The sequence below is a fragment of the Paramormyrops kingsleyae genome, chromosome 1 (assembly GCF_048594095.1).
Source record: "Paramormyrops kingsleyae isolate MSU_618 chromosome 1, PKINGS_0.4, whole genome shotgun sequence".
Classification (NCBI taxonomy): Eukaryota; Metazoa; Chordata; class Actinopteri; order Osteoglossiformes; family Mormyridae; genus Paramormyrops; species Paramormyrops kingsleyae.
The window spans coordinates 10,376,597-10,397,172 of record NC_132797.1 but is presented as its reverse complement, the minus strand read 5'-3'; the positions used below and the strand labels follow the sequence as shown (position 1 = coordinate 10,397,172).

The window sequence follows — 20,576 nt, the reverse complement described above, 5'->3', positions numbered from 1 at the left end:
AGAATTTGGGATCTTGATTTAGCTGTATCTGTAAGCAATCCACCAATAACAATGCAGGATTTGGTATCTAGATATAGCTGTATATATACTCAGTCCACCAATAACAATGCAGGATTATTTAGATACAGCTGTATCTACAAGGAATCCACCAAAAAAAATACAGAATTTGGGATCTAGATACAGTTGTATCTATAAAGAGTCCACCAATGACAAAGCAGGATTTGAAATCTAGATATAGTTGTATATATTAGGAATCTCCCAATGACAATGCAAAATTTGGGATCTAGATGCAGCTGTACCTTGAAGTTATCCACCAATACATGTGTCTCTAAGGAGTCTACCAATAACAGTACAGTAGTTTGGGTGTAGATACAGCTATGTTTATATAGGATCCACCAATGACATCTCAAGACTTTTTTGTGTTTACAGAAAGGAGAAAAAGGAGACCCCGGCCGTCTTGGCATAGAAGGGATACCAGGCCTACCCGGAACCCCGGTGAGTGTGGCTCCTCCCCTTCCTGCCGTGTCACATGTCTGAATCCCAGGTTTGACCTCTTCTCCTGTGGCATGCAGGGCCGCCCCGGTGTGGACGGAAAGAGAGGAATCCCCGGGAAGGATGTGAGGACAGCTTCCTTTTTCAGGTTGCATGGTACTTATAGTCCTTATTGCAGGGCATTGACCATCTGCTCTCTCTCTGTCTGTCATCCTCCCGCATCAGGGTGAACCGGGACCGCGAGGTGCCGCTGGAGAAAAGGTATTGTTAGGGTGGGGCTAACTTTGGTGCAGTGTCAGAAATGTCAGTGCACAGCTATATGCCAGCATATATGCCAGCGGGGTGGCCGCATAAAAAATGCTGTTTTTAGTTTTTCTCTGAAAACCAGTCTATGCAGTCAGTGGCCTGTCTCCTATTTCCACAGGGTGAGAAGGGAGAACCAGCCGCGGAGGTGAGAGCTTCTTCTTAAACTAAATACCCTTCTGGCGATCACACGCACCGAGCAGACAGTGTTTGAGTGGAAGACAAGCCTGTGTTTTTTTGTTAGACATCTTTTCATGTGAACTTGCTGTGGAATGAAGTTCCGTCACCTGTCAGAAGATTTTATTATTTTTTTTGTAACAAAAATTGTTCAGTAAAAGATATTTCCCGAATTTCTGCTTGAACTGGCACCGAAGTCTATACCGGTAACTCTGACACCCGATTTCTCATCTAGGGAAAGGAGGGCAGAAAAGGGGAGCCTGGACCTCCTGGCCTCCCCGGGACTCCCGCACTGGTGAGTCCGCAGCTGACGCCCTAGGATCTCAGCCAGTGGTGTGGCAAGCAGAGATAATAACCCCATGATCCTGACCAGGATAAGTGGATGGATGGATGGGTGAATGGATGATTAACCATGTGCTCGTTTTCTGTTTCATGGTGGTAAGCCTCTGGAAATTAACCATTTAATCACCACCCCCAGAATGTCACCCTTGATGACCTGAGGCAGGCCTTTCCTCTGTCCATGGGGCCTCCAGGGAAAACCGTAAGTATGACAGTAATAGGTATCCCACTCTGCTGATACACGTGCTAATCAGCAGGTGGCCCTTGAATTGGGTAACTAGGGCATGAGTTGCACACATACAGACACCTCATGTGACTTTGTATCGACATGTAGGTCTATAGTCAGCGAGTTAGGCGTGTCATGGTGCAGACTCTTAACGGATACATTCTGACTATTTAATTTCAAGCCTGTTCTGCAGAGGAAGGAGGAAGGTTCTAAAATGTGTCACGTCTGTAAATCATGCATGATCTGTCTACTCTGAGTGTGAGCAAGATCACTGAAGCCTAAGGAAACTGATTGGCTGTGTCCTTGCTTTTCTTACAGGGCGAGAGAGGAGATAAGGGTTCAAAGGGGGAGAAGGTGCTGTCTCTGTCCTGCTAGAAGCAGTCAGAATTGGAAGCCTGTATTGTCATTGTACTGGTAGTAAGTGTAGCACAGCGAAATTAGCAGCTAAATGTTCTCCTCCATCCTTGGCAGGGTGATGCTGGCCCCCCAGGAAGAGCTATAGACATGAAGGTATTATTTTCCCCTCCCCGTTAAAATTTATTTCAGAAAGAAAATTGAGCTCATTGAACAGCCCTAGTGATGTTTGGTGTTTTCTTCCTGGGTGATCAGGATATTGAAGCACTCTTCGAAGCTTACGGCATCAGGGTAGGCTGCCGTCCCGCGCTCCGTATCGATCTACCGAGGCTTCCTCGGGTGAGCATTAACGATAGCGTTCAAACTCCATCTCGCAGCTCCCCCTGCTGAAGGCCCTGATTGAGCGCTTGCTGCAGGGCGGCTTGGAGGAGCTACTGCGAGAGATGAATCTCAGCAAGAACTTGAATGAGGATGGGGAGCACAACTCCAACCTCATCACCCAAAACACGGTGAACGTAGCCGCCTCTCCAGGGTGTGAAAGTGCTTACACAAGCAGGACTCAAAGATAATGGGGTGTTTATCAATAGGCGTACCTGACCGTATTTGTGTTCTTGCGTAGCCGTTTGATGCCAACTTCCATTGCTGTAGTACTGTTCCAAAACTCATTAGCAGAAATACAGAGAATGGTAAAATTCCCTAGATGTCATTTCTTGCCGAGCACCAAATATCAAAAATGCATCAGATGCATCCTCTGCAACGAGAACAATCCCATGATTCATTGTATCCCAGGTTTGTTCTTCGGAGGCAATTTTGCAAGAGAGTGTTCTTGCCAAGAACACAAGTACGATCTTTGCATTCATGGTATTCAGAAATATTATAATCAGTGACCTTGTGACTTTATGGTCGACTGCTTCTGCTGCACACTAGATGTATGATTTCGTTTCCCTACAGGGGTAACTGAGGTGTCTCATCTCTGGCTGTTTTAGAGGGTTTTTTCATTGTATTATCTTGGTGTGTGATAATTTATTAAATCAGTAACTTAATCAGTGTTCAGCCTAGTCCCACATGACATTTTATCAGTGATATATAATCTTTACCTTTGTCTTATCAGCCCTTCATTTGTGCTGATGGTTTATTTTTGCACAGACTTCTATGAAGTCTGAGGTCTCCAGCAAACCACAGACCACGACCGAAGCCATTGGGAGGACCTCCAAGGGAGAAGATCATCTTCTTATGACGCACAATGCGGTATGACGGAACTCCTCTGATCACTGTGGTGAAGCACGCACTCTGTCTATGTCAGGCTTTTTGTGACGTGATCTCTGTGTGTCCCTCTGCGTGTGCGTGGGTGTTTCAGGAGAGGCAGGAAGAAACGGGGGAGGGCCCCACACCAGGAGGTATCACTGCTCACAAGGAGAGCAAGTCTGGAAGGAACCACACACACACAGATACTGAGAGCATAGTGGGTGGAACCACAGAGGAAGACAACTACATCATGACTCTCCCTCCCAAGCTGGGGCTGAGGCTGTCAGACCTGAAGGCTCCGGCAAGGACGGTATGGTGACCCTGTGGCAGAAATCCCTTCTGTTTGGACAGCCGTAGGGCTGGTAGCACCAGGCTGGTGTTCTGTCTGCCATGGTGAACCCCACAGTATGGTGAGCTGTGGTCCTGCAGGCTCTGACATGGTGGCTAACAGGAACTTCGCACTTTGCTGTGATAGTTTCGCCCTGGGGACCCTCAAAGGCCGCAAGCTCCCCGCTTCAGTACAGGCTGATTGGCCCAGGTGACTTCTTTTGGCATGTGTTTTGCAGGATACCTCCAGAGATCCAGAACCAGAGATGGAGACCCTCCAGCTGGGTCAGGAGGACCTGCCGAGGAAGACATTGACGGACAGGAAGAAGGGCAAGGAGAAAGCGAAGGTGATGCTTCATGTAGTGAACATGGGGGAGCCTCACTGGGTTCATAATAGAGATGCTCTGAACGATCAGCAGCTGATTTAAAAGCAGCCACTTTTCAGTCTCTCAAATACCGATTTTGCAGACGACACATAGCTGAGGGCTCCATCGGCCACCAATTAGCTACAGATATTCATTCTAAATAGTTTGAACAGAGCTCTCTATATAGGCCCATCAGGACAGCTAATCAGCTGGCAAAATACATGAGACATATCTCTGTGTGCAGCAAAGAAAGCTTGGTAAAATGACTCCACTTCCTACAAAATGTCTGAAAAAGACAATAAAATTGCTATATGCAATGTGTATGAATCAGAAATCCGTCCTGGTGGTACGTAACAACTGGGAGTAAAGTTGCACTTGAAGTTACACTTCTCCATGATCGCCGATTTTGATACCTGTGATCAGAAATCAGTGATCAACAACAAAAACCCTGATCGGAGCATCCCAAGTTCGTAAGTTAAAAACAGCACTGGACAGAACTCAACAGGTCCGGACGGGGAACGGGAGACTCTTAAAAGCTCTTACGTCACACTTATATTGCACATTCTAATCCGTCATCCATTAAGCTCCTGTACTTTTATGTTATCACCACGGTTCCTCCCTGTGGCCCTGCACTGGGTAAGCAGTGATTCATTTGCTAATTCTTGAATTCACTGTTAACTTCCGTTCAGGGGAAAGGAAACAAAGGAAGGCAACGGCGGCAGAAGAAGTGCCTGGTAACCGAGCCCAGTGACAGCCTGTCTGCTGTCCCTACCTGCTGTCCCCATCCGCTGTCCCCGTCTGCTGTCCCCGTCTGCTGTCCCCGTCTGCTGTCCCTCTCTGCTGTCCCCGTCTGCTGTCCCTGTCTGCTGTCCCCATCTGCTGTCCCCATCTGCTGTCCCTACCTGCTGTCCCCATCTGCTGTCCCCGTCTGCTGTCCCTGCGTGCTGACCCCATCTGCTGTCCCCGTCTGCTGTCCCTGCGTGCTGACCCCATCTACTGTCCCCGTCTGCTGTCCCTGTCTGCTGTCCCTGCGTGCTGACCCCATCTGCTGTCCCTACCTGCTGTCCCCGTCTGCTGTCCCTGTCTGCTGTCCCTGTCTGCTGTCCCCAGCAGCAGGTCCCCATCTGCTGTCCCCGTCTGCTGTCCCTGCGTGCTGACCCCATCTGCTGTCCCCGTCTGCTGTCCCCAGCAGCAGGTCCCCACCATGTCTTCCCTGTGTCTTCTTCCATGTCTCGTGATATATTATGGCTTTGGCTTTGGCTCATATGTTAACATTTCAGCTTCATGCCTTTTTCACACAACATAAGCTGAAGCTTGCCAAAAACTGTGATTTGCTAAGTTGATTAAATTAATCTAAATTTAGAGATAAAAATCAACAAAATTAAAGGAAATATAGCTGAACAGGATATGTTTTCTTTCAGGGGGGCAAGGAGGAGTGCCAGGAGGAGGATTATGATTACATTGATGATTACGAGGTATGTGGCTTTTTGAATCTCACTGAATGATGGTAGAGAGTCAGAATGTGTGAGGGAAGGTGGTAGGGAGGGTGGGTGGGCCGTCCATCAACATTGCATGCTGGGAAAAAGTTCACCCTGAGCCATGGAGACAAACTCGGTCCTGGAGCTGCTAGTAAAAACGAGGACAGGGAAGGCTGGTACTGTGAAACTGGGTTACGGTCTGTAATCAGCAATACGAAACCACAACAAATTTCCAAACAAACACAAAAGATGGTACAAGATTCATAATTTAGACTGACAGTAGGTTCAAACTCTGGGACACACGGCATTATGGGTAAAACCATTTGCTAAACAAAAATCACATTACACTCATCTTTAGGGTTCAGTAGAGCAACTTTCACAGATGCAATTGTTCATTGTACCGATGATGCTGTAAGAAGCGTCAGTCTCATTACCATACCTCTCTAATGAATATTGGCCCAGTCCAGTTGAGATAACATAGCCACCCATAATTTGCTTTGGTTTGCATGTGAGCTAAAGAGGAAATTTATAATCTCTGTAAGGTGACTTAGGAACTAAACTAAAACCGTAATTCTTTTATTTACAATTTGTTTGCTAGTTTATTAACTTTCAATTCATTTCACTTTGCTAACAGGATGAGCCTGAGGGTGCCACATTCTCACCGGAGGCAGAAGGGGTATGTGTGTGTCAGTAGTACTGTGAGTTCATTGGCTGGTTGTCTGCTCGTGGCTGAGTGGGAGCTATGGATTGGTTGGTTTCTTCCATTGTCTTAAGAGGGAACACTATTGATTGGCTGCTGCAGCTACAACCAGCCAACCATTGTTATCACATTGATAAATAGGTCTTTGTTTTGTACACTTACATTTATTATTTTATCTGCAAAGAGAGACCCTTACATCCTCTACAAAAAGGTTTAAGCGTGTCACATTTCATTCCCCCATTTTTTGCACCAATCTAGAAAATTCCATAACTAAGTTTTTTGCTTTTAACAGGACTCCGTATCAACTGAACTCACAATCCAGTCACCGGTAGCCAGGGTGAGCTTCTCCTTACCTCTTCCTGGTGTGCAGTGGCCCACCTGTGACAGGAAATCTGCGCTCAGACCCCGCCTGGCGCTCCTTGTTCCCCTTACTTGACTTTGGCTCCTCTGTTTTATCATTTATACAGTGGTACCTTAGTTCTCGAACTCATTAGAACTCGAATTTCTTAAAAGTTGAACCAACCAGTTAAAAAAAAACAAAGACCTAGAACTCGATCTGAATCTCAGAAGTCGAACTGTGAACGCCGACCTAAGATAACTTGTACGCGCAGGGAAATGAGTCACGTGGCACGTCTCTCAGCGGAAACAAAGGGTAACGCTTCAGTCTCAACCTCGAATTCGCTGTGATAGCATCGTTTGTTGGTGATAGTGCTTTTTTTTATTGAAAATACTGTATCAGCTAATACATTGTACTTTATATAATTTTGGTAGCCATTGCTCACCAAAAAGTTACGCAATAGTTGTACAAATGTTACAACCTAAAAGTTTGCGTTTTACAAACAACTTAACAAATACAGAGTAATAATAAAAATAAACAATGGACCGCATTGGCATAGTCTAGTGTTGGTGCAGTGTTGGGGCATGGCTTGGGGTTGTCACGATCTGCCAAGCCGGGACCGGGGAAGCAGAGACAGGACTCAAACGATCGGGAAACACAGGGTTTAATTAAGAACAGGCAGAACAACACAATGACGTTACAATGACCGGACTGAGGAAACAAACTGAAACGTGGACTAAATACAGAGGGCTATAATGACAACAACCAGCTGATCGCACGGGGATTCCACACGAGATTAACGAGGGGGCGTGGCACACGGAAGGACCGGACGATCGGGGCAGGACAGGGGTAGTGTTGGGGTACATTCTTTATCGTTTTGGAAGCCATTAAGAAAAAAAATGCTCTTCTTGTTTTATCCTGTTCATTTTGTGTTTAAATGCTAAAAAAAACATATTTAGGTGTAATTTTTTGTGGCCGGGAACCAATTAATTGGTTTTCCATTATTTCTTATGGGGAAAATTAGATCAGAACTCAAACTTTTTAGGATTCAAACCCGAGTTCTGAATGGGTTAAGTTCGAGTTCTGAGGTACCACTGTATTTTATTATTGTTTTATTGTTGTTTTTTATTGTATTATTGTACTTTTTTAAACTTTTTTTATATTTCCTCAGGCCGGCTTCACCACTGCCAGTCATCTGCATTCACAACCAGCAGGAGAGGAGGTATTGGCATGACCTTTGACCTTTGACCCCTTCCCTGTAGAAGTCATTTAGCTTTACTGTAATGGCAGCCTTGACTGAGTGATGATGCAGGTGCATGAGGTCTGTGTGGGGAGGTGAAGCTGTGTCCTTATTCATCTGTTTGTTCGCTTGCATCTTTGTTCACTTCAAAGCAGGATGATAAGATTCAGGAGGGAAGGGGAGAGGTAGGTTTTCTTCCTGTGGGGTCACCATTGCTGGGGGTTTCTCCATGCCACTGCATGCCCCCCCCTCACCCCCTTCCGGGCTGCACAGATGTTTGCAAAGTGCTTCGACTGTCATCAGCAGCCAGCCAAAGGCGCTGCTTCTGCTCTCTGAAGCTGTTCCAGCTGTATGCTCCCCCCAAGGGTAGAATAAGACAAGCTAATGTTGACACCAGAAATGCTGTCAGGTGACACTGAAATATGTGTTTTAATTGGATTATCTGGGCCTGTGTCTGTCACCCAACTAAGAGAAATCATTTATTTTGGCACGGTTTTGATGTGCTGTCACCAGTCTGCCAGCCGCTCCTGTGTGCAAGCAATGCATCACAAGGCAAACATGAGTACGGCCGGAAGAGTATTCAGAAACGGTCCAGGCACTTTGCAAACTGCTTGTACTAATACACTTCACCAGTGCAAACAAGGTGCAGAATTTTTTCAATGTACGTATTAATGTGACTTAAGACGTGTTGTAATCAACCAGGAGATAATAGGGACACAAAAAAATTTAAGAACAGAGAAAAATTAATAGGGACAGTGTTTCCTGGGAGCTTTAGCTAACAGTGCAGGGCTTATCACAGTAATTCATGCAGAAAGAAAGTGTAGGATCCCAGCATGCATTGTGCATGATCTTGGCTATAATGATAATCATAACAAATTCTGTGTGTGAGAATGCACCACACTTGGAAGAACATGCTAAAGAATTATTTACATTTTAAAAGTGTAACGTAATCTCTTTTTCTAATTTTTAACACAGGGATTTTCCTAAGGTCACTCACATTGAAAACATATGAGCATATCACTGTAAACATGAGCTGAAATCCCTGTAAGCTGTGAAGTGTTTAGACGCTGGAGGGCTGTCCACACGAACAGGACCAGTATTATATGAGGAGGAACTCATTCTCGTCGCACGCTGATGATGTCACGTGCTCCAGATGCCACCTGTTTACCTTGGAAACAGCAAATTTGGTTTGCTGAAGTATATATCTGAGAAATTAGACAATTTATATAAATTAAATGTTCTGAACGTGTATATTCCCCCAGGAGAACAATTTACCACTGCCATTAATGTCTAATTAACATAACCAAGAAAAACAGGTTTAAGGTAACTTATTTATTAAAAGTGAGGAAATAGCCTGAACCCCTTGTGAAGTATCAGGATTTTTGTGACCTTTCCTCAGTTTTGGTCAATGCCTTAATCAATTAATTAAGTAAATCAATGCCTTAAAAGAAAAACTTGATTGACTGTCTTTGTTAGGGGCAGATGGAAAAACACACCTTGTATTATTTTGCATACCATCTGTGTCGTACATGTTTCCATTTTTTATGAAAAATAAATGAGTCATTTGTGTGGTTTTTACATGTGTGTGTTGCACAATTTTACATCTTGTTTTCACTGGTGAACATTGTTCCCTGAGAAACATGACCTGATAGTTCACTGAATGACGGAGGGTTATCATCTCACCAGCCTCAGTGACTTCCCCAGCCCCACCACCCCCTCCTCCCATTAACCTCCTTGAAGCAAACACATCTGACTCCTTCCCCCCTGTTAACAGAGAGCTTTAAGGGTGATTGGGACAGCTGCTCCTCCCCAGCCTTCATCATGTGACTATGTCCTCCACACATCCAGTTGCAAAAATAAAACAAGTGCTTTCCTGTGTCCGTCACTGTTTCAGTGTGTTGAGGCTTTCTGCTGTTAAGGTTGGGTATGGTTGATGCGTTAAGACTGTCGGACTCACAAACACATCCGAAGAGCACCGCATCAGAAAGCACAGTGTCTCTGCTGTCACCACGGTCACACACCAACAGCTGTATATCTCAGGGGCATGATGGCTGTTTGATACATGTACCATTAGTGAGGGGTTAGGTGATATTGGGGGTATACATGCACCATTAGTGAGGGGTTAGGTGATATGGGGGGTATACGTGCACCATTAGTGATGGGTTAGGTGATATGGGGGTATACATGCACCATTAGTGAGGGGTTAGGTGATATGGGGGGTATACATGCACCATTAGTGAGGGGTTAGGTGATATGGGAGGGTATACATGCACCGTTAGTGAGGGGTTAGGTGATGTGGGGGGTATACATGCACCGTTAGTGAGGGGTTAGGTGATGTGGGGGGTATACATGCACCGTTAGTGAGGGGTTAGGTGATGTGGGGGGTATACATGCACCGTTAGTGAGGGGTTAGGTGATATGGGGGGTATACATGCACCATTAGTGAGGGGTTAGGTGATATGGGAGGGTATACATGCACCGTTAGTGAGGGGTTAGGTGATGTGGGGGTATACAGGCACCATTAGTGAGGGGTTAGGTGATGTGGGGGGTATACATGCACCGTTAGTGAGGGGTTAGGTGATGTGTATACCCCCATGCACACAGCCACATACAGCCCAGACTTCCTGCTACATCTGGTGCATTGACTACATGTGGCCTTAAGGTACTGATTGATTCATAGTGACCTCTGACCTTTGGAAAAATAAGCAGGGTGGCACAGTCAGTGAAGGAGGGCCCAAGATGGCTGCGCGCATACGGAGGACAGCCCCCCAGCAGGACTCTGTTGTGAGTACAGCCCCCTCTCCCCACATGAGGGGGTGTGCTTTGGAGCAGTCCCTGTCACTCTGCCCCTGGGTGTCCCTTTGTTTACACTTAAATGCCTTTTTTTCTCTAGGGTCACATGCCTGGGACTCAAGTGGGAAAACAGGCATCCCGACACAAGAAGAAAGCACAGCAGGTCAGCCTTGTGCTGTGGAGATTCTCGTGACGGCTCAGCCCCCTGTTATGGTTCAGTGTCAGTCCTGCCCCGGGCCTGAGCCTGCTCCCGATCCTTAAGATAGCTCAGTTGCATGTTATAATTTAGTATCAGTCCTACCACAGGCCTGAGCCTGCTCCTCATCCTTATGATGGCTCAGCCCCCTGTTATAGTTCAATATCAGTCCTGCCCCGGGCCTGAGCCTGCTCCTGGTCCTAATAACAGCTCAGCCCCTTGTTATAACTTAGTATTAGTCCTCATGATTGCTTCTTGGGATGATACTTTGGTCTCATTTTGTCTGACACACGTTGTATTAATACATGAGCTTTTCAATGCTTTTTGCACCCAGTGCTGCAGATGTTATTTTTTAATCAATGTGTCAGCAGGCCTCTTTCATATGTGACAGGTAGGCCGGTATGATGTCATAGGGTAAGCTAACCATGAATGTAACATAAACACACACACACACACACACACAATATATATATATATATATATATGAATAACCGTTTCGCTTTTTTATGTTTTTTTTTCAGTCACGATCTGGGACTGGTGGACGAAAGAGGCTCAATGTGAGTTTAATGCAAAATCCTTATCGTTTCACATTACATACCAGAAACATTCCTTTTTGATACCCAGCTTTCTCAGCTGAACGGACTTTACTGAGGCTTTTTGAGAGTGCAGAAGTAAGACCTTCCCCAGCGTGGGAATCTGCAGCATTCAGCTACAAATTCATATCCTTCACTCACACGTGCTACACATATCTTGGAGGCAAGATCGCTCTGATTAGGATCTATATCTCTTTGACTTTGTTTCAGAAAAAGAAGCAGGAGAGCAAGGCCCCCGAGATTGAGACTGACCTTAGGGCTCAGGAAGAAGCAGGCAGAGACAGGGGGACGGAGACGGAGGCGGAGGCACACTGGACAGAAGAGCAGAGGAATTTGGTAGCAGAGAATGATGCAGACACAGCGGAGATGGACAAAGATGAAGAACACAAGCCGGAGAGAGAGAAGATGGAAGAGACTGACAGACTGGAGATGGAGGGAGAATGGATGGAGATGGACAAGGAGAGAGTGAGGGAAGGATTAGAGATAGAGAGAGAAACAGAGGTGGAGAATGAGAGAGAGAGGGAATGGTTAGAGGTAGAGAGGGAACGAGAGAGGGAAGAAGAGCTGGAAATAGAGAGAGAGAGAATAGAGGGAGAGAGAGAGGATCTGGAAATGGAAAATGAGAGGTTGGAGAGAGAGAGGGAGATGATGGAGTGGCAGAGAAGAAGAGGTTATGGCAGAGAGTATGATTATCTGAAGGTAAGAACACGCTGCATGTGTGTGATAGTTATTATTATAACACGTTAAGCACTGTGTTAGTTATTTAAATTACAGGTTATAAGTCTCACATTCATACAAAGACACCCATGACATTTTAATAAGGCTTGTGTTTCCACACTCAAAGTCTACTTAAAGTGAGGGGTGCTTATTAATAGAAATGTCTAAAACATGTAGTTATTATTGGGCATGGAGTCGTGTTTTGGCCGCCGTGAACAGCTGTGTCCATGTGTTTTGGACGACTTCCTACTGCTGTCTGGTGAGGAAGCCGGTGGCACCGTTGCCAACTCCCCGTCCCCCAGAGCTTTGCTAAGCTGCAGTAAGCAGGAGGCCTGCCTTGGCCACAGTCCCATAGGCGTCCCATTGATTTGGGGGCAGAGCTCACTACTGCCCACTGCCACCTTGAGTCACTTTCGGTGGGATAGTGTTTGGTTGTTTTTCCAGATCTGTGCAATGTGTATGTATAGTAGGTGTGTATTGAGGAGAGGGGTGCAGGCTGGTGTGTGTGTTTGTGTATTTCTGCTATGTTCTCATCAGTGGGTGCTGTTTTCAAAGGGTGTGCCAGGTGAAAATGGACTCCCGGGGGAAAAGGTGTGTATGCTTCCTACCTTTGTGTCCTTGATAATGAATCTACCAGGGCTTTCAGCGATCCATTGAGGCCTCTGGGCCTTTGTTAGCTCTTCAATACTCGTGTGTCCGTAATCTTGCTCTTCTGTCATATTGAATGTAGACCGTGTAAATGCACCCCCCCCCCCCCCCACCCACCCACCCACGCTGCTCACTCTGACATCATCCAGCCTCGTTGGGGATGTGAGGAAATTGCTGCTGTCACTCAGCTCGGTGAAACTCATAAAACATTCGGAGAGCTTCTCCACACTTGGCCTTTGAAGTCCTCGCTTCTATTTTTACCCGTGACAAGGAGCCTTAATCTGAGCGTTGATCACTTGCGCAGTGTTTGTTCCTCCGCGTCGATACAGGAAATATCCTTGAGGGTGTGATGGACTTTCTTTACGAGGCACGCTGCTCACGTTGTGCATGAAAAGCTCCGTCTAATTGCGGCTCTGCCCCTGATATCCGCTGCCAGTGCTCATTCTTTTGTTTCTGTGTTCTGGTCAAGGGAGAAGTTGGTGAAAAGGGACAAAAGGTAAACCCCCCCCCCTTCCCCCCATGTTCTGAAATTAAAATCCAAACGGAGCGTTGGGTCACAAACGATGGGGCCTTTTAGTCTGGAAGTTGCCCTGGCCTTTGACGTCACTCATAGCAGTTAGCGACAGCCTCACACATTACATCTCTGTCCACAGGGGGAGCCGGGAACGGGTCACCGTGGTCCAGCTGGACAGGCCGGCCCTCCTGGGCAAAAGGTACTCTGACTTTATGCAAACACAAAGACACCAGAGTCTCAAATTCCCCAACAAAAAGCCAAGAGTTTATGCTTTTTTGTCGACATTTCAGACCCCGAACACTTAAGATAAACTGTGGAAGGTCCTTCACTTTTGTCATAGTCATTTAAACAGCTGCTTCTCATGCAGTTGAGACGTCCAACTGTCTGTCCATCCGTCTGTCCATCCATCTGTCTACCTTCAGCACCTCCTGGCTTCTCCCTCCTCTGTGCATACAGTTATTGTTGGCTGTTTGCTTCCTTTGTCTGTCTCTGTACCCGCCCCATGGGACAGGGAGAACCTGGAGAACCAGGACCCCCCGGAGCTCAGGGAATCCAGGGGATCGGCGGTAACCCTGGCATCTCGGGGATGCAGGGCCTGAGGGGTCAGCCGGGTGACCCGGGGAAGCCTGGGGCCGAAGTGAGTGATGCCAGCTGAAGTTGCGACGCGAGAGTCTGGTAATGCAGACAGACCCATGAGGCAGCACTGTAGTCCACTCTCAGCGAGGGGCAGTCAAGGCTTCTCTCTCTTTATTTCTCCAGGGTGATCGAGGAAGGCGGGGCAAGAATGGATCACCTGGACCTCCAGGTGCACGAGGCTCACCGGGGACACAGGTATGATGACCCACCTCATTCACATTGTCAACATGGGCTTTTTAGTGGTGGTATTGATTAAAGCCACCTTCTTCACCATCTGCGCCCTCTCCAAGCCGTACCTGTTCCCATTCCCCGTAGGGCTCACCAGGTACTCCAGGGATGAGAGGTGTCAAGGTACCAATGTCATCACTGAGAAACTCAAACCACACCCACAATATTTTTAGAAAAGGTCTTGTGAATAATAGCAACAAAAATACAAAATCACTTTTATATCAAATATTCCTATCTATTCCTGTTATTGCCAGGGTGAGAGTGTCCCTGGGGAGCCAGGAGACAGGGGCGTAGTGGGTCTCCCAGGCCGCAAGGTGAGACAGGCATGGGGGTGTGAGGTTCCTCAGTTTTGGGGGAATCACTAGAAGGTCTGTCAGTCAACTATTACAATTACATTGAACATATACTGTTCATTGAACAGAAGTTACCACGTTGCATTGAGTAGCCTTGTTAGAGTTCTTGTTAAGAACTCTTGATGGTTCTGATGAATTTATTCTTTCGATAATAGGGTGAGAAAGGTGCTCCTGGTGCCAGGGCAGCCCCAGGACATACAGTAAGCCAGCATCCTGTCCCATAACAGTTTGCTTGCTGCCTGCTTTCAGACCATTCGCCATTCCTCTGCATAAGCCCGCATGTGCCTTTGTTCTGTTGCAGGGTGCCAAAGGCTTTGCCGGTACCAAGGGGGCAAAGGTGAGACACAGGGTTCTCTCCAGTGTCTGAGCTGGTTTCCATGTTGGTCCCTTTAGCAGAAGATAAGATCTTGGGTGTGGTTTGATGAACTGCAGCACTGCTATTTGTGAAGTAGCAGCTTTAAATTTTCATGTTCCTGTCGGAGTCTGGAAACGTCAGGTTGAGGCTTCCTGACTTTGACGGGTCATCGCGAGGCTCCTAACAAATGCTTGAAGGGAGCTCTCTCCACTCTCCACCGAACTGTCAGCCTGTCATCCGAGACTCTCCTGCGAGGCCTTCGCTCCTGGCCTTTTCCAGCGAGGCTCTTTGGTATTCTGCCCCCGGATACGGGAAAGTTTGCGTGAAAGAGGAAGGACTCTAACCCAACCTTGAAAGATGCAGATGGGGTGAGCGGCGGCCGGTTTGGTGCTTGTCAGTCAGCACAGGCTCTTCTCTTCCTTTTCCCCCAAGGAATCTTACAGAAAGGTCGTCATGACGATGCTGACGTTTCCGCTACAGCCCCTTCTCCACATGGGTATCAGCGTGAGGGTTTTTTTGCTAATGTCCCTGCAGTCTCCACCAGACCTACCCAGATCACCTGTTCCTGTTTAACTGCTCAGCATTTGCAGTCGTTTCCTTGGCATGAGCAGAGTGCCCTGGCTAACCCTAACCCTAAACCTAACCTGAGCCACTGGAGCATGGCTGATTGCAGCCTACATCCTGCCTCTGGATCCCCCCCCCCCCCCCCCACTAGTACCCCCCCTCTCTGACAAGCAACACTGCAGATAAACTCTACAGGACGTAATCTTTTGAACCACATTACACTCTCTGTTGGCTGAGACATCAGTGCCATCATGATAAAGGTCCAGATCACTCCACTGCAGCTGACAGTACAAAAACGTTTGACTTGACATGTCCAACTCATTCAGCCTCTGCCTCTGGACACCTGACTCAAAGCCTGTCACCTTTCTTATGAGTATTAATAATACACGTCTTCAAATCCAGTAAAAATCCTCTGCATCGACCTCCTCCTTGTGAAAACATGCTACATCAAGTAAAGTCTGACTCTCAAAATGTGTTGGCAGGGTGACCGTGGCCTGGCTGGGATCAAAGGTGAAAAGGTAATTAACGTTTTAATTAACTTTCATGTAAAGAGCAGCGCATGTACTGAGACTCTCCCAGTCATGTGTTTCACTAATGTTTGACTCCAGGGGAGTCCGCTGATGATGGCAGGACCCCAAGGTTACACAGGCCACAAGGGGGCAGTGGTAAATAGATTATTGTTCATGGATTGATGAGACAATAGCGATAAATGGAATTATGTACAGTGGCTGGTTTGTGCTGGCGCTAGAGAGTACAAAATCTGTTACACATTTTTAGGGGGACAGAGGACCCCCAGGCTTTGATGGGGACAAAGGGGAGAAGGGTGAGGATGGACCCCCAGGTATAAAGGTGAGAAAGAGAAATGCTACATTTTGTTATTGATTAGATCTGCCATTGTCCTGCAGAGGAATATCTCATATGGACCTTAGAATCATGCTCCATGGTGTGTTTATTTACTAACATCTTCATCTATTTATTGTTTCTTACCTGCAAAGGGACTAAAGGGAGATCCTGGAGCCAAAGGAGCATTGGGACCATTTGGGGCCCGGGGACCGGTTGGCCAGAAGGTCTTGTGGTTTAATGATTAAGGGCATGGATCCCATTCTGTGTGGTTTAGTGACTAAGGGCATGGACCCCATTCTGAGTGGTTTACTGACTAAGGGAATGTATCTCATTCTGTATGGTTTAGTTACTAAGGCCATGGATCCCTTATGGTGTGGTTTAGTGACTAAGGGCTTGAATCCCATTCTGTATGGTTTAGTTACTAAGGGGATGTATCCCATGGTTTAGTGACTAAGGGCTTGAATCCCATTCTGTATGGTTTAGTTACTAAGGTCATGTATCCCCTTCTGCATGGTTTAGTTATTAAGGGGATGTATCCCATGGTTTAGTGACTAAGGGCTTGAATCCCATTCTGTATGGTTTAGTTACTAAGGTCATGTATCCCCTTCTGTATGGTTTAGTTATTAAGGGGATGTATCCCATGGTTTAGTGACTTGGATTGGATCCCATTTTGTGTGGTCAACTAAAGGAATGGATCCCATTCTATGTGGTTTAGTGACTAAGGACACAGGTCCCTGAGAAGCTTCACCCTGTTGTTGAGCTTAAACATGCATATCTTAACCCCAGCGTGTGACGTCCAATGTGTTCACAGGGGGACTCCGGCGAGCCTGGTGTTGATGGCGAACCAGTAGGTCTTTGTATCATAACCTAAAACTTTCTTTCCTGCACTGGCCTCATTTGCTAATGTACTGATAATGTCCTACAGAGTGAACAGATGTGTGAGGAAAGTACATGAGCCCCCTTTCTCAGTGAGATGAAGATGTCACAGTCTGGACAGTCATGCTCTCTTCTGATTGGCTCATTTTCCTCCAAGGGCCACAGTGGCAGTGACGGATTGAATGGAGTCAAGGGCAGCAAAGGAGACAGAGGCCCACAAGGCCAAAAAGGAGACCAGGTTAGGAACTAGTTTCCCTGGATTGTACAAGCTGAAGAGTTTACCGGCTTTTTACCTGATCAACCTTTTGCCTGCAGGGAGATTCAGGGGAGCCTGGCCAGCCTGGTGACACAGGGGAAGAAGGAGAGAAGGTGACAGTGTGTGCAGCGGCTGTAGGGGGCACTGTGGCTCTGGTATGGCTGCTTAAACTGCTGTTTGTGTCTGTGCAGGGGTTCCGTGGCCTTCTGGGCCGGCCGGGTGCTGCTGGCCTAGATGGGGAGCAGGTGAGGAGGTTTACTTTGATTTATTAATGTGAAAATCATGTGACCACGGGAAGGAGCCACGTTCAACGTGAGGCCCCCAAGCTCACAGGGGTATCTGTACACCATCCAGTCATCACATGCCCTCATCTTGCATGACTCGCTGCTTTTTGATACCTCAATATCTGACTGCCTTTTACCCCCCCAGGGGATTTCAGGCCTCCCAGGCACTCCAGGGGCCCCCGGCCTCAGCGGCCTTCCTGGGCTGAAGGTAATCTAACCCTGAGAGATGGAGAGGGACCACATTTCCTCTGCGCAGTTAGGGAGTGAGTGTGAAGGTGTGAGCGTGCACCAGCTGAGGGAGTAATTTAGACCTTAGCACCTTTTCATGGTTGCCCATCCAAAGAAGCCTCGTCCCCATTTCCTGTTAATAAAGGGTTCAGGTTTCCACCACCGTTGCTGTCCGGCAGCTCTGTGCTGCCCACGGTGGCAGACCTTCACCCTACAGCTTTGGGTAATGCGGTGGGTGTCCCATGACAACACAGATGAGTGTAGAGTGTGCAGCCCTCTGTGTGGTGACAGAAACATCAGAACACGGGCCAAAATGGGCCAGCATGTGTCTCACCGTGTGCTCTCACGGCAGGCCCTGGATGTCAATGAGCTTTTCACGTTGCTCTGTTTACACGTCCGCAGGGTCTGCTTACAAACGATTGCTGTATATTCCTGGCCGTAATGTGATCACACACAGGGCAGGACGGTGCCTCGCAGCATAGCATAAAGTGTTTGGGAGATGGATGAATGGGCGTAATCTGATGTTGTTATGAGGCTGTAACTTTTGACCAAGTTTGTGTATCATCTGACTGAGGAAATTGCATTATGTTCTGGTTTTACGTGCAGACCAGCTGATGCTGGGAAATATTAGATGTACACGTCATGCCGTCCAGATGCCATCTGTTTCTTTTCATTGGATACTTCGATAGTCGTATTGTTATGGCGGCTGAACGCTCGTTGCCAACGGTTTCTGGTTTATAGGGCGACCAGGGCGACAGTGGTGTGAACGGCACGGACGGGGAGCCAGGTCAAAAAGGTCAAAAGGTGGGTCCTGCCTAACTGCTGGGCTGATCTTCCACAGCTCTACCTCAGTGTGTGTTTCCGTGTTATGGACACGTACCGTGTGCTTGTATCCCTGAGCTGCGATGGTGACTCCACTGCATGACCACTGTAGGGTGCCACTGGGTTTCCGGGTTTCTCTGGACTCAAAGGCTCTGCAGGTGCAGCAGGCAAAGATGGAGCCCCAGGTGCTCCTGGCCCGGCTGGACCCAAAGGAGACCTCGGACCTAAGGTACCTAATCATGCAACATGAGGATTTATACCTTTATAATCCCATTTCAGTGAGGGAGGACAAGGCAGTTACACACAGATTACTCATTAGCATCTGTATTTAAAAGGGACAATCCATTAAGGGGCAATGTTTCAGTCATAGGGGTTTATTAATTATCAGGCCCTGCATTTCAATGGGGACTTTGCACTTGTACCTGGTTTGGTTATTTCAGAACATCCTTGAGCCTTTTTGTCATTTACACCTGAGTGTAAATACACCTGGCAGCCATAGGTCGGTAGTTCAGGTCCAGAGAGTAAAAGCCTTTACCTGAACTGCCCACAACTGGATGCAGCATCATCCCAGAAGCGTGTTTCCAGGGTGGGGGAGGGGGTTTGGTGTTTTCATGTGTCCTGATCCTATTTACTCCCCAGGGAGAGCGGGGCCGCCGTGGCAGAGGGAAGCCATGTGTAAGGGGCCCACTAGGGGCCCCAGGACCGACAGGAGCTGATGTGAGTCCATGTTCAATGCATGCACTGAAAAGACAAGCACATATCCAGTAAGGAATTGTTTTTTCAACCATAAGTAATAGTGACAGAGTGTAGGTGCTAAAGCCAGCTGGTGAACTGCATTTCACTGGCAGGGTCATGTGACCATGCAGTGGGTGGCATAAGTGGCCGCAGGGCGTCGGTGTGGCGACGGTGCCCCCCAGGAGGCCATGTCCTGTGGCCGGGTGGCTCCGGATCAGAACATCTGGTGCTTAGCACCTCCATGGTGATGCTACTACGTAATCAGTGATGTTGCCATTTGACTGCCATGCCCCCCGCAGGGCATGCTGGGAGCAGAAGGACGTAAGGGGGACAAAGGGGACCCGGGACTCACGGTGAGTTTCCTCCTTAGACCCCAGCTGGACAGGAGTGTCTCTGGGACAGGGACCAGAAAGTCACCAGTAGCCTTCATACCCTACTACAGTGTCCTTGGACACCACTCCAGGATATTGAGAGCTTGGAAGCTGTAATCACGGAAAGGCAGCAATGCACTCTGGGAGTGGAAAGTTAGACAGCCCTGCTGTGCTCTGTGTCCCGCAGGTAAAGGAGGTCAAGGATCTGGTGACCCAGGAAGTGACTGAGATGTGTGGTGAGTTTGCGGCATTACAGTGACGTGCGTTGTGTTTATACGCGGTGAGCTTGCAAAATTCCCCAGGAGGCAATGTGTGCACTACCGGTCAAAGGTTTTTTCGTACACCACAGATCTTTACCACGTTTCCATTTATTTCATAAACTGCAGATTTATTTGCAGATTCCTTTTTAGCATGGAAGTGCATGTCTGACATCCTATTATCTGCTTGTGTGGCATAGTCAAATTCTAGGTTGTCCCTGAACTTTAAATTCATTAGTTAACTGTTTCATCCCAGGAAACAGAGCAGTATTTAATTATCCCTTGTAATAAGAAATGCCTTAAATTTTCTCTGCTGGTTTAACTGCTAGAAGAGGTTACTTTGATGAAAGATATGACATTTTCTTGCTAATAAAGGTACTCAAATGGTTAACATACTGTAAATGTATTTGCTAGCAAAGAATAATCAGTGTATTTTTAGTAAATGTTTAATAACATGCAAATGTAGAAAATCCCAGTGTGTGCAAAAATATTTGACTAGTAGTGCATGTGTTTATGCATGGTGAGTTTGCCGCATTGCTGAGATGGAAATGTGCGTGTGTTTATGTACAGTGAGTTTGCAACATTGCTGAGATGGTAATGTGCGAGTGTTTATGTACAGTGAGTTTGCAACATTGCTGAGATGGTAATGTGCAAGTGTTTATGTACAGTGAGTTTGCAACATTGCTGAGATGGTGATGTGCATAGGTTTCTGTACAGTGAGTTT

General features: G+C 47.2%; 1 protein-coding gene across 1 annotated transcript in view; it reads left to right on the top strand.

The window, feature by feature from the left end:
• Positions 1–20,576, top strand: part of col7a1l (collagen type VII alpha 1-like) — a 68,319-nt gene that overhangs the window by 41,355 nt on the left and 6,388 nt on the right. Inside the window, exons 60-105 of the mRNA XM_072709295.1 lie at positions 430–495; positions 573–617; positions 718–753; positions 917–943; positions 1,208–1,267; positions 1,451–1,513; positions 1,856–1,891; positions 2,009–2,047; positions 2,147–2,182; positions 2,269–2,400; positions 3,038–3,139; positions 3,249–3,446; positions 3,703–3,810; positions 4,518–4,562; positions 5,250–5,303; positions 5,941–5,982; positions 6,299–6,343; positions 7,515–7,565; positions 7,736–7,768; positions 10,293–10,367; positions 10,477–10,539; positions 11,094–11,129; positions 11,376–11,864; positions 12,438–12,473; positions 13,000–13,026; positions 13,184–13,243; positions 13,556–13,681; positions 13,804–13,875; positions 13,996–14,031; positions 14,163–14,222; positions 14,417–14,461; positions 14,563–14,598; positions 15,663–15,698; positions 15,789–15,845; positions 15,958–16,029; positions 16,176–16,247; positions 16,835–16,870; positions 17,057–17,137; positions 17,215–17,268; positions 17,347–17,400; positions 17,585–17,647; positions 18,409–18,471; positions 18,602–18,718; positions 19,129–19,206; positions 19,524–19,577; positions 19,783–19,831. Coding sequence (XP_072565396.1) covers positions 430–495; positions 573–617; positions 718–753; positions 917–943; positions 1,208–1,267; positions 1,451–1,513; positions 1,856–1,891; positions 2,009–2,047; positions 2,147–2,182; positions 2,269–2,400; positions 3,038–3,139; positions 3,249–3,446; positions 3,703–3,810; positions 4,518–4,562; positions 5,250–5,303; positions 5,941–5,982; positions 6,299–6,343; positions 7,515–7,565; positions 7,736–7,768; positions 10,293–10,367; positions 10,477–10,539; positions 11,094–11,129; positions 11,376–11,864; positions 12,438–12,473; positions 13,000–13,026; positions 13,184–13,243; positions 13,556–13,681; positions 13,804–13,875; positions 13,996–14,031; positions 14,163–14,222; positions 14,417–14,461; positions 14,563–14,598; positions 15,663–15,698; positions 15,789–15,845; positions 15,958–16,029; positions 16,176–16,247; positions 16,835–16,870; positions 17,057–17,137; positions 17,215–17,268; positions 17,347–17,400; positions 17,585–17,647; positions 18,409–18,471; positions 18,602–18,718; positions 19,129–19,206; positions 19,524–19,577; positions 19,783–19,831 — 3,265 coding nt within the window. The remainder of the gene's footprint in view (positions 1–429; positions 496–572; positions 618–717; positions 754–916; positions 944–1,207; positions 1,268–1,450; positions 1,514–1,855; positions 1,892–2,008; positions 2,048–2,146; positions 2,183–2,268; positions 2,401–3,037; positions 3,140–3,248; positions 3,447–3,702; positions 3,811–4,517; positions 4,563–5,249; positions 5,304–5,940; positions 5,983–6,298; positions 6,344–7,514; positions 7,566–7,735; positions 7,769–10,292; positions 10,368–10,476; positions 10,540–11,093; positions 11,130–11,375; positions 11,865–12,437; positions 12,474–12,999; positions 13,027–13,183; positions 13,244–13,555; positions 13,682–13,803; positions 13,876–13,995; positions 14,032–14,162; positions 14,223–14,416; positions 14,462–14,562; positions 14,599–15,662; positions 15,699–15,788; positions 15,846–15,957; positions 16,030–16,175; positions 16,248–16,834; positions 16,871–17,056; positions 17,138–17,214; positions 17,269–17,346; positions 17,401–17,584; positions 17,648–18,408; positions 18,472–18,601; positions 18,719–19,128; positions 19,207–19,523; positions 19,578–19,782; positions 19,832–20,576) is intronic.